General features: G+C 35.0%; 1 protein-coding gene across 3 annotated transcripts in view; it reads right to left on the reverse strand.

The window, feature by feature from the left end:
• The window catches only part of BPHL (biphenyl hydrolase like), a 60,105-nt gene extending 47,023 nt beyond the window's left edge, over window positions 1–13,082 (reverse strand). For 2 of the 3 annotated variants that reach the window (XR_004231039.1, XM_012541688.1), the window contains exon 1: window positions 12,976–13,057. Coding sequence is in view for 1 of the 3 variants with exons in the window: in XM_003760222.4 (XP_003760270.1) it covers window positions 12,976–13,064 (89 nt within the window). In the remaining 2 variants the exon portion in view is untranslated. Of the gene's footprint in view, window positions 1–12,975 lie in introns of all 3 variants that reach the window. The other variant, XM_003760222.4, reaches the window with a different exon arrangement.
• Window positions 13,083–13,098: the final 16 nt, after the last annotated feature.

A 13,098-nucleotide genomic window follows, 5' to 3' on the forward strand; every position in this document is an offset into this window, starting at 1 on the left:
TAGAAATTAGTAGGAGATCAACTATGTGAATACTACAAGGATAAAGGTCCTGGTTCAATTTCCAAGGAAACATTCTATATATACAACATAATACAATTGGCCTTAAAGAGTCCTGCAAGTTATAGAAAAAAGAAAAGTTTTAGGAACAGCCAGGTGAGGAAGTGTGAGGAAAAAGAAGAAAAAGGACAGATTAATGGCAATATCACCAGAGGGCATGAGGAGTTAAGTAATGTTGAAGGGTGTGGTGATACTCGCTCTTACAAGGCAGCTTCAGCCTTGCCTAAACCAGAAGTGGTTCTTGACATCCCCCCATCAACTTCACCTTCTGGGATGGAGGGAGGAGGAGTAGTGGGAGGGGCAGTGATACCACCAGCACCTCCCCCCCAGTAATCACCTCCTCCTATGACTAGATTGCAAAAGGCACTACTTAAAGCCACAGAAGAAGGGCAGGATATAGCTGATTTGAAAATAGGAACGTATCCCGTGATTCAACAGTTTAACTCTTCAGATCAAGAAAGTAGAAGATACACTCCTTTTGATATAGAAATCCTCAAAGACCTGAAAAAGGCTTGCACTCTTTATGGGGCTATATCACCTTATGTTAAGATGTTATTACAGAATTTGGCTTATGAAGTCTCAAGAACATGCTTAGAACCTGGACAAAACTTGTGGCTTTCTGAATATAGTGAGCTCTGTAGGATACAAACCCAACAAAATAGTCATAGTGGAGTTAATCCTCCAATCACCTATGACCAACTAACAGGTGTAGGTTCTTATACAGATGTTTCAGTACAGATTAATTACCCCCATAGCAGCATATGAACAAATTGCTCCTGCTGCTATCAAAGCATGGGCTTTTCTCCCCAGTAAAAATGACAAGGGAGAGGCCTTCACAAAAACTGCACAAGGGCCAAATGAACCTTTGCTGATTTTGTGGGATGTTTGTTAACAGCTGTCATACAAACTAATGGTGAAAATGCAGTAACAGACATTTTGATAAGGCAACTTGCTAAAGAAAATGCTAATGAGGTTTGTATAAGAATTACACTAGGACTGCACAAGGATGCTTCTTCTTCTTCTTTTTTTTTTTTTGTAAGACCCTAAAATAAAGATTGTGAGGAAGCAAGGATGCTTCTTTAGAGGAGATCATAAGACGCTACATGAACTTTCAGAAAACTATCTTGATAACTGTATTTCAAGACAATTGATTTCCTTTGTAATTCTACACATTATATTTTATGCAGTGAAAAACATTTTGAGAAGGGATTCATTTAGCATCACTAGACTGTCAAAGGAGTCCATGACACAATAAGGTTAAGAACTCCAGCTTTAGAAATAATTTCCTGGCTGAAAAAATTATAGAGACCTTGGGTATATGTTATATAAAATAAAATTAAAGCATGCTCCACATCATAAACTTTCATTAAAATCAATTCAAACATTTTTAAAGCACCTGTGTCATTGTGTCAGGCCATTGTAGGGATATTAAAAATTTAAAGCAAACAAAAGTTGGATTAGATTCCTAGAACTCATAGGATTGTAACACAAAACATATACCTATAATGCAAATTATATATAAATGCTTTATAGAAATATAAACAGAATATTATGTGAAATTTGAGGAGGCTGTGATATAATAAAGGAAGAGGAGTAGGGCATCAGAGAAATCAAGTTTTAAGTGGTGGGCAAATATATAAGAGATTGGAGAGATCCTTGAGAAATAGCAAATAGATAAAGCAAGAACAGGAGTCCACAGGGAGCTTGCCATTACATAGAAGGAAAGTAGTAGAAGGAAAAAGTAGAAGTACATAGAAGGAAAGTGTAGTAAGCCCACAAAGGTAGGGTATGAAATGATGGACAATTAATGCATAGAAAGGAATTTATATTTTCGCTGGATCTATAATCAGAACTTATTACTTTAACACAAAATGTAGCAGAAAAAGCACTAGTTCCTAAGATACAGGAAATGTGACTTAACTCTAACCACATAAACTTACTGCCTACATATACTTGGTAAATCATTTAATCTCTCCCTTGAGGATTAAGGATTGGCCAGTTTCCTCATATGCAAAATAAATTTAGACTAGATGCCGTCTGATGTCCCAGCCAATTCTGTATCTATGAGATCGGGATCTCTCTATCTTTTTCTCCTTCAGTCTCTATCTTTTTTTCCTTCCTCTCTTACTATATCGAAAACTCCATCATTTTCACCCTGCCCTAATTCTCCCAAACTGTATCATCATCCATAACCCCTGCCATTTCACACTATGTCCTTAACAGTTTGTACACAGCCTGACAAATACAGACTGAAGAAAGGCATGTTCAGTCCTTAAGATTTTTACATTTTCCCTTTTCTACATTCCTTGTCTCTCTAGTATGTCAGGCGAGAGAAAGTTAGAGTGTTTTGTGACTACAAGAGAGAAGTAAGCAACAGTAGCAGTTACTGTTTATCAGCTTGTTGGGTAACTTTGTTAAAGAAATAATGTTAATGGAACTGGAAATGGGAAGAATATTGATTATCTGAGGAAGATGATTACATAACAATTCCCAGAGCTGAGATTTAGAGTTTTTTCAAAGTTCCAAAACTAGAATGTTATGTAACAATAACAATAAATAGATGTCAACATCCATGGATCCAACAAATATTTATTGAAGGCCTACTAAGTGGAAGGCAAATGGGGAATCTGTTTTCTCTCATAGTTTATTCATTAAGATGCTTCACAACAACTAGATTTTTTAGGCTTGGGCTAATTTATTTCACTCAAACATAAATAGAGGCAGTAAAAAAACACCAGACTTTGAATTTATTTAAATGTAACAAACATTCATCAATCATTTACATATAAGAGAGTTTATGGATGCTAAGTGGACAGAGCTGATTTCTGGAGCACCTGTGCCCAAATCCTGCCTCTAACACATACTTGGTTGTGTAAGGCAAGTTGTGCTAAAATTCTCTTTTTGGTTCTCCTTTTAATTAATGTGGTAAGTTTATAAAAAAAAAAATAATAATAATAACAAGAAACAAAAGCAAGAAGTTAAGATTGCAAGGGAGAACCTAGAATTTACAGATTCTCCCAAAGATGAAGGGAACATAATAGTTATTTGCAAGCTAAATCATAAATTACTAAAAGCAATATCCGGAGAATATGTACTACATCAGGGAAAGCCAGCTAGGCCTTGCTGTAATGGTACCTTGGTTTTGCTAACTGCCCATGATCTGGAGTCCTCAGATAACCTCCTGCCATTCAAAGACCAGCAGAACACCAGGTGCTGCCACTAACTTTGAAATGATGTGGATCTTAATGACTGATGTTTTCTTCTATTCAAATCCTGTAAACTTCAACTTTCCCTCTCTCCCCCAGCATTCCTCCTCCTATGAGTCCCTGCTGCCTGAGTTCCCAATTCTCTTTGCCCTTTGTTTTCCCACTTCTATTCCCCTTGTTGCCTGCCTACCTCCTTCCTCATGGCATCCCATCCCCACATTCTGTCTTTGTCACTCTGAACCATTTATTTCTATACACCCTATGCCTTACTAAAGTGTGACTGAAACATTAGTTCCACTTTGCTGCCATCGTGGTCTTTCCCAGTGAGTATATCCGAAGAGCTGGACCTGCCTTCTCCCCACTTTAATCCAAAAGGCCCTCAGTGGTCCTACTTCTTTAGTCTCAATTAATAACTTCATATACTAGCAATTCACAAGACACTTAAGTTTTAGTGTCCCCAGATAACTCTCATAAAGACAATAAATTGCAGAACTATTGCCAATCTGAATTGGTAACGGGAATTTCCTCACCACGGGGAACCACTGAAATCCCAGTCCATAGTAAGGTACTCATTTTCCTCCCCCATAAAATGAGGGAGTTATACTAGATGACTTCAGAGGCTCACCATTAACATTTTATGATCCTAAAACATCTCCTGATTTAATTACTAACTGTGGACCTAATGTGTAAAATGAGAGGGTTAGACTAAATCAGGAGTCCTTAACTTGAGTTCCACACTAAAACTAAGCCAAATACTGAGACTGATAACATTCTATCAAATTATGATATTTACAAAATAAAAATAATAAATTTAGTATACAGCATAATAAATGTCTGTACTGAAAGCACTATAAGGGTATGTTCCAATCTTTATATTGCGTGATTTACAATATGATATCGTTATATTTACAATTTTATATTTTACAAGAGCCTCTTGAGTCCCAGAAGAGGAAGATGAGAATGAGATTGCCATCATAAATCATTAGAAATAAAGTAGCTGAAAATAGTGGACCTTATGAAAAATTTAGAGTGCTGGCAGTCCTTGGGAAAACAGATTTTGAATATCATTCCTGATTGTAAATTTAGATTTGATTTGATTTGATTAAGCTTGTCCTAAAATTAAATTGTAATGTAGTCTCATTTCATTTAAAGTGAAATGTATTCTAAGTAGATAACTGTGATATTTAATACTCTATAAGTAAATCACACCTAAATGCAAATATACTTGATATTTGGCATTAAAGTGATGTGCTCTAGAAATGTCATGAATAAAATTTGTTTTAAAATTATTCTTTGCTGATATTTTAATGAAATTAATATATAACACTGAATTGACATATGAAGTAATTTTTCATTTAAGATGATTTGGAAGCATATTAAAAAAAGCTTTTTGACTGGCAACAAGTTTTACATTAATTTAAAAATCCATATTATTACTTGTTATTATTAGACCACTAATTTTTCTTGTATTATGATTTTGGGGAAAATCACTATATAATAAATGATGAAAATTTGAAAAATGATACCTCGAGAGTGATTATTAGAGAATGTGGCCATATTAAAAAACTGTTAAGTATTTAGTTGAATATTTTGCCTTAAAATTAACAATATCCTAACTGATTGAAAAAAGGACCAGAGACCTTTTTTCCTTTGCATGTGAAGTTCTTTGGGGACTTATCAGTTTTTTGTTTTTTTTTATCTTCTATTTGGGCAAAGTTTTCAAAAAAAACTTATCAGCCTTACTAACAGCCCAGTTGTGAAATTCTACAATATAATGTAGTTTTTAATGAGAAACTAGGACCTCTTGTAGCTAAAGTGAGAGGGCTGACAAGTTACTTTTATGAAGAATTTTTAAAAATCTGATAGACTGGTTATGAAAATTATACTATATCTGGAGAATGAGTTGAAGTTACATCTTTAACTAAATATTAATAAGCCCCAGATTAAAAGATTGTATTTGTTTGCCTTGGAGATTACTATGTAATTCCTTAAAAAATGGTATCTATCAGCATGGAAGTTTATACTGGCCAGTGCTTCCCTGGATTTTAAATGAATTATCAATCAAGTATTCACTGTATGAAATTAAAGAATGTGACTATTTTCCTAATTTCTAATGACTGATTTCTTCTGTAGGATGTATTTAAAATAAGATAAGATTTTGTATATGCTTATTGTTATCTGTTGTTACAAGAGAGAAATGATAATAATTGTACCTAATCCTAAAATGTGATTAATGAAGCTTGATATCTGAGGCAAGCATTCTTGGGATTATATTTTGAAATTGTTTGGAATTTTTATTTCAAGAATAATTACCTGAATCACCTTGTTAATCATTCAAGGGAAATGTCATATGCTACTCAAAGGGAGTGTGATTCCAGAAGTGCTATATAGGTTGATGTCTGTTCCTAGAAAGGTTGAGGGAACTGCAACTATGTTGGCATAAGCCTCTTGACCTAGCTTCCCCATTGTGCTATTTCTTTTCTGAAGAGACAGTCTTGATCATGTTTTTAAAAAATATAACCATAGCTTCCTTTTTCTTTTCATAGCAAACTTCTATCATCAGGGTAGATGAACTATAAAAGTTTTGTGGTTTTTTGTTTTTGTTTTTAATTGATGAATCTTGTTGAATCTCTGAGTCACTATATTAAGATGCAAGTAAAAAGACCTTAATTTTAAAATTTTATTATTTTGAATTTATGGTCACTTTGTTTCAACTTCAATGGAGAAAATGAGTCAAGAGAATCTTACTATCACATTTATAAGGTCATTATTAAAATAATTATTAAGATGGATGGAAATACCCACAATTGGCTTTCAAATATTTCTATTAAGAACAATATGATGGGAAAAGCTATCTACATCCAAAGAAGGAACTATGGAGTCAGAATACTGATTGAAGCATACCATTTTTCACTTTTTTTTTCGTGGCTTTGCTGTTTCTTCTTTCATAACATGATTAATGTGGAAATATTTAATATGATTACACACGTACGTCAGATGGTTTGCCTTCTTGAGGAAAGAAAGAAGAGGGAGAAAAATTTGGAATTCAAAATCTTATTAAAAATGAATGTTGGAAATTATCTTTACATGTAAATCATACCATTTACAAATGGTACAAAAGGAAAAAAATACCATTTACAAAAAAGAATCAGACAAGCAAATGTATTCCTAGATTATATGTATTAAATTATATCAATTATATACTAAATTTTTCACTTTTGATTTTGAAGGTAATTAAGAACAAGACTGAAAAAGTAAAAAAAGCACTGAACATCTTTTAAGTTCAATTGAATATACTTAGAAAAAAATTTTTAGGGGGGATATACAGACCATGTTTTAGCAATAAGTTTTCAAAGATGATTAAGGGTTTTACACATAAAATTACATTAATAAAGAAAAATTTTAATTTTCTTGCATTTTGAAGTCTCTGTCTCATAATATTAGGAGACAGAAGGGCTCATTAAGATCCTTCCTTCAGCTAGCAGATACCATTATCAGATACAAGGTTCAGATAAAAACAGAAAGAGCAAGTGGCACATAAAAACTGAACTATGAACTGTTGGGGTGAATTATGGGTTTTTAATTTCGTGGTCATATAGCTTGCTGTTAATAAAGTTAGCTCCATGATATTTAAATTGGTTTTTAACCATATGAACAAGTTAACCTAAAGAACCCCTACAAGTGAATTGGAACCAGAGAAGCAGATTAGGCCTATTCCAGAATTTCCAAAGGAAAATATTTCCAAGAACCCGATGACTACCTAGAACAGATAACACCCAAGATAAAATAAGCTGATCAAATGGACATTGAATGGGTTACAGGTACAAAGTGGTCAAGGAGACTTTGTTTTTATTCAATATTGACGTTCATAATTTGGTTTACTATTACATCCAGTTTTCCAATGTTCATGTCTGCCTGTAAGAATATATGTGTAAGTACAGTTAAAATTATCCCCAGAGCAGAAATTAACAGAATTTCCAAGTGAGTGCAGACTTTTCTATGATCAAAATTAATTTATTATTATTCAGAACTGAGGGCCATTTCTCCTTTAATTTTGATGAACTAAAATCTGTTGTCTCCTGTTAATATTAATATTACCTGACCAAAATCTGACTCACAAAATAAAGTAAGACTGACATTTCTCAGATAGAGGCCAAAGGAGAATCAAAATGATTTTGTGATTTAACTCCCCTGGATAAATGTTGAAGAATTTTCCTGACATGAGTCCTGTTGATTATCTTGGTGACAATGTAAATCTCCTTTTTTGTGAATCCTCTGAATGTAATTTAATCTGTAACATGGCTTAGATTTCTTTCCTTAATAATTTCTGTTTGAGAATATGATTCCATTTAATTAAATTTGTTCAACTTTTATGATATTGAAGAAAGCATGGAATTATCCATCTAACTTATATTGGATTGCTTTATATTTAGGGGAAGGAGAAGAGAGGGAAGGAGAAAAATTTGGAACACAAGGTTTTTCAAAGGTGAATGTTGAAAACTATCTTTGCATGTGTTTTGAAAAATAAAAAACTATTATTAAAAGTTAAATATGCAATTATTTTAAATATATTTCCACATTTATCACCTTGCACAAAAAGAATCAGATTAAAAGGGGAAAAATGAGAAAGAAAAAAAAAACAAACAAGCAAACAACAATAATAAAGAAGGTGAAAATACTATGTTTGCTCCATATTCAGTACCTATAGTCCTTTCTCTGGATGCAGACGGCTCTCATCATCACAAGTCTATTGAAATCTCACTGTTGGAAAGAGCCAGGTCCATCACACTTGGTCATCACATAATCTTGTTGCTGTGTACAATGTTTTAATGGTTCCACTCATATCACTTAGCATCAGTTCATGTAAGTCTGTCCAGACTTTTCCGAAATCAGCCTACTGATCATTTTTTATAGAACAATAATATTCCATTACACTCATATGCCATAACTTATTCCACCCATTTTCAGTTGATGGGCAGCCACTCAGTTTCCAAGGAATAGTGATTTCAATAAGCCAGCATGGCTTTAACAAAAATATAACATGCCAGACCAACTTAATTTCCTTTTTTTTTTTTTTTTCTTAAATAAGGTTACTATGTTGGTAAATCAGAGAAAATCTACATTTTAAACAAAGATCAAGTTTCTCAGGCTATAGTCATGGAAAAGAGGCAGAGATATAGAGATATGGGATAAATAATATAATAGTTTGTTGAACTTTCAACAAGGCTGAATAGCTACAACCAAAGAGTAATGGCTGAATATCAACTTCAAACAAAAGTTGTTATTTTCCAAAGATCTGCACTTGTACATGTGTTGTTCACCATTTTTATCAATGAATTGGACACAGGCATGTATAACAAAATTGCTAAGATAAAGGGAAATAGATTTCAAAAGTGGATATCAGAGGCAATTTCAGATGACAAAATATGGACAGATACTAATAACCTAGAGCATATCTAGAAGGCAATCAGGATGGTGAAAGGCTATACATTCTTAACAGGGGTTAGAGGAAGAGAATGCCACATAGCTTTACAAACAGAGACTGCAGAAAGTCATACTCAGACATAAAAAGTCTTACCTTTTGCTTATTCTCAAATGTCAACTCTGTGGCAAGACACGAGATACAAAGCTAGGGTATTTTGTGACTTTTAGAAAGAGGAAAAATTGACAAGAGAGATAATTGAACAGGTGATATCAATTTACATTTGTTAAGTACCAGGCACCACTCTGAAGTGTCTGAGATAGAAAGACAAACATAAAATATTCTTATCCCTCAGAAAGTTTACATTTTATTTGGATAGGCAAAAAAATTAGTGTTTTGTTTTGCCCCAGGAGCCAGAAGTAGTAGATGCAAAAGGTAATAGTTGCAAAGAGATAAATTTAGGCTTGATGTAAGGGAAAACTTCCCAAAAATCAGATCTATAAATAGAATGGATTGTCTTAAGAAGTAATAAACCATTTCTCAATGGAGATATTTAAAGAAAGGGAGAGGAGATTTCTTTCCTGCTACAGACTACATGATCTCTAAATTTCTTTCTAAATAAGAACTTCTCTACATGGTTTTTCATTGATTTCAGTCAATAAATATTCTTTAAGCGCTTATCAGACACTATGCTAAGCACTGGGGATATAAAATAGGTAAAAAAAAAAAAATTGTCCCCGCCTTTTAGGAGCTTCCAATCTAACAAGGGAGATAACATTAAACAAATATTTAGCCAAAAAATCTGTATTCAGAAGTAACTAACAGAGGAAAGGCACTGGAATTAAGAGGGGCTCAAGAAGGCTTTCTGAAGGTAGGATTTTATTTGATCCTTAAAGTAGCTAGGGATGTCAATAAATGAAATGGGGAAGGGAGAATGTTCTTGGCATGGGAGTCAGCCAAAGAAAAATGCCTGGAGGTAAAAGATGGAACATTTTGTTTATGGAACTAGCGAGTAGGTCAGTCACTGAATCACAATACATCAAAGAGTAATATGTCAGGAAGTAATATGGTAAAAGACTATAAAAATAGGAGGAGCTAAGTTATGAAGGGCTTTGAATACCAATTAATGAATTTTGCATTTGATCCTAGAAGCCAAAGAGAGCTAACATGATCAAACCTGTGCTTTAGAAAAATCATTTCAGTGACTGAATAAAGAATGGGCTAGAATAGGGAGAAACTTGAGGTAGGCAGACTGAAGCAGGATAGATAGATCTGAAAATCACCAGCAGGGTTGATAATTAAATCTGTGGGTGCTGATGAGATCAAATGAAGTACTATAGAGGAAAAAGAAAACAGTGCTCATGCCAATGGGAGGTGTCTAAGTTTAAGAACTAAGTGGTTAGGGTTTTTGAGGGGGAATTAATATATGTATGTTTAAGTCCCTAAGTATAAGGGCAAGAATTGGGGAGGATAAAAAAATTGGAACACGTGAATAGCATGAGGAAGGGAGGAAGGAGAACCTGAAAGTGGCAATGGGGAATAAGGACTATTCCATTTCTTTCACCTTACCCAATAAAGTGTTTTTTCACTGTTTTTGCAAACCATAAAGCCATAAAGCCATCAAGGGTGGCTAGGGAAAATGTGTTGTCTGGAAAGTCAGCTTTCAATAAGAATTAGTAAATGGAAGGAGCAGATTGTAACCTATTAAACATGTATAGAATTGCTTGCCATTTGGGGGAGGGGGTGGAGGGAGGGAAGGGAAAAATCGGTGAGTGCAAAGGATAATGTTGTAAAAAATTAGCCTGGCATGGGTTCTGTCAATAAAAAGTTATTAAAAAAAAAAAATGGAAGGAGTAGGAGAGGGAGTGATTTAAGACAAGTTTTGTTGTCTGTTTAGCAAACATTCCAGAAAACACAGTAAGACTGGAAGAAGTTAGGTTGGAATTTCGAAGTGATTTAATTTGGTTTATCAACATCTCTGAACTATTAGTTATAAAGAAAGAGAGGGTTTTCATTTCTAAAAGCTTCAATGATTTCATTTGTACATATTTTCTTTTTAGACCATCTCCTAAAAATAAAATGGAAAAGTTCATAAATTTAAATTACTCGAGAATTAAAGGTCCAGTTAGTGGTCATGGAATAAATAAAACCACCAAGTGGGAAGATTGAATATGTTAACTGTAGTCTCATTAGTGCCATGATCCATTTATTAGTTAACCAGCCAAACTCAAAATAAACAGAACACAAAGGTTACTTTGGCTGAAACATAAAAAGAATTATATTAAAATCGCAATAATTTATAACTATGAAAATAACTTATATGAAGTTAGAATTCATTAAACATTTGATACTTACAAGGTAGTGGAATAAATGATGGAATAGTTTAGGAAAGACCTAGACTATACTCTTGGAATTATTCAAAGACTAATTTTATTTAGTAGTAGCCTCTGATTACAGAAAGCCTATTCTGATTCCTCCAACCAACTTCCAGAGTTTTCTCCACAACCCAGAAATTACTTTGTCTTTTTTAAACTTTATCTATGTACATATCTTTCTCTAATAGGATATAAATTCCTTAACAGTAGAGACTTTCTGCCTAGCACTGTGAGGGGCAAAAACTTGATGCTTCAAAAATATTTGTACGGATTTTGGCTCCATCCCAAAGGTTTAGTTAATTCAAGGACTCACTACAAGCCAATATATCTCAGTAATATATCTGTTATGCAACTCTGTACACACTGGGAAGGTTCAAAAACAACCCAAGTCATTCAGGTCTACAAAGAATACAATGAACCAAATTAGCTAATGAATTCATTACACTAAGAGACAGGTAGTGATAAACCTTTAAAATTCTGGCTCAGACACGGCCTGGTCATTTAACCTCTCCTAATCGCAACTTCTTCCATTGGAAAATAGGTATTACTTCCTATATCTTAAAAAAAAAAATGATGTTGGGAAAAATTGAAGGAAAAAAGAAAAAAGAACAGCTAAGTTGAGATGGATGGAAAGCGTCACAGAAGAGATGAACATGAACTTGGACAGACTTTTGAGAGGGAGTGTAGAAGGGGCAGATATGCTATGGTCCATGAGATCAAGAAGTCAATATAATTGAAAGAATGAACAACATCAAAAGCTATAATAATTACCATGGTATCTTTGCCTGCAAAACAAAACAAAAAAAGCAGTTAAAAGCCACAATCCCTCTAGGAAGAAACGCAGACATCTTTTATTTAGGTTAGGTCAGGTAATTCTAACAGAATTGGGATGGAAAATGTCAATCACATCCAGAGAGAATTCTGTGTATCAAGCTTTGTTTCTTTCTCACCCCCCCCCCCCTTTCTGTGCATACGATAAATATGGAAACGTGTTTTTAACAGTTGCACATATTTAACCTACATCAGATTGTCTGCTATTTGGGGGATGAGGGAGGAGAAAAATTTAGAACACACACAAAAAATTTTTTTTTACAAAAATGAATACTGGAAAACTATTTTTACATATATTTGGAAAAATAAAATACCATTAAAAAAAAGTAAAATGCCTCATCGCACTCAACTGCTTTAGATTCCACCTCTCTAGAAAACGATACTTGATACTTTGTAGCTGATTAATGTAGAAATACAAAAACAAACAAAATAAACTATCCATTTCATTTCCTCCTCCGAGTCACGGGACACCAAGACCAAGGCAAAATACACAAAACGTCGTCTCTTTTCCTAAATCATAGCTCTAGAGCTAGACTGGCTCAGATCTCACAGGCAAAGAAAGTGAGGCTTAAATTACAAGCGGACAATTCCAAGGTTACAGTCAGTCAGCAAGCGTTTTATTAAAGCATTTACTAAGCGTCAGGCTGGGAAAGTAAACAGTCCCTGTTCTTAAGGAACTTACAATCTAAACCGCAAACAAGATTCAAGGCCTTCAGCATCAGAACTTTCCCCCCTTAGGCAACACACGGCGCGTATGAAAAACCCCGCTAAAATGAACTCACGCGCACCAGAGCCACAGAGGCCGGGACTGCCCGGGTGGGGGTGGGGGTGGGGGGGGGGGTGGGGGAAGGTCTTCTCAGATTGGCTGCCCTGTGGCCCTCTCCCTTTCCGCAGCTGCGCCAATCGGAAAGCAGGCTAGGGCGCAAGTTCCCTCACCCCGCAGGCGTGAGGCTCGGGGTCCATCTAACTGTGCTCGACTGTGGGAGATTAAAGGGAACTAACCCCAGGTACAACGCTGCCCCTCCCCCCCCAAACGGCAAACCCTCTCCTTCTCCCCAACTACGGAGAGGGCGAGCGTGATTACCCGTAGGCAGCCGCAGCCACGGCTCGGGGCTTTAGCCAGGAGACAAGGAGCCGCAGCCGAAGGGAGGCCTGGTTAACCATCGCCGCCATGTCTGCGCCAGGTTCTGCTTAAAACGCATGCGCA

The sequence above is a fragment of the Sarcophilus harrisii genome, chromosome 1 (genome assembly GCF_902635505.1).
Source record: "Sarcophilus harrisii chromosome 1, mSarHar1.11, whole genome shotgun sequence".
NCBI classification, from domain to species: Eukaryota; Metazoa; Chordata; class Mammalia; order Dasyuromorphia; family Dasyuridae; genus Sarcophilus; species Sarcophilus harrisii.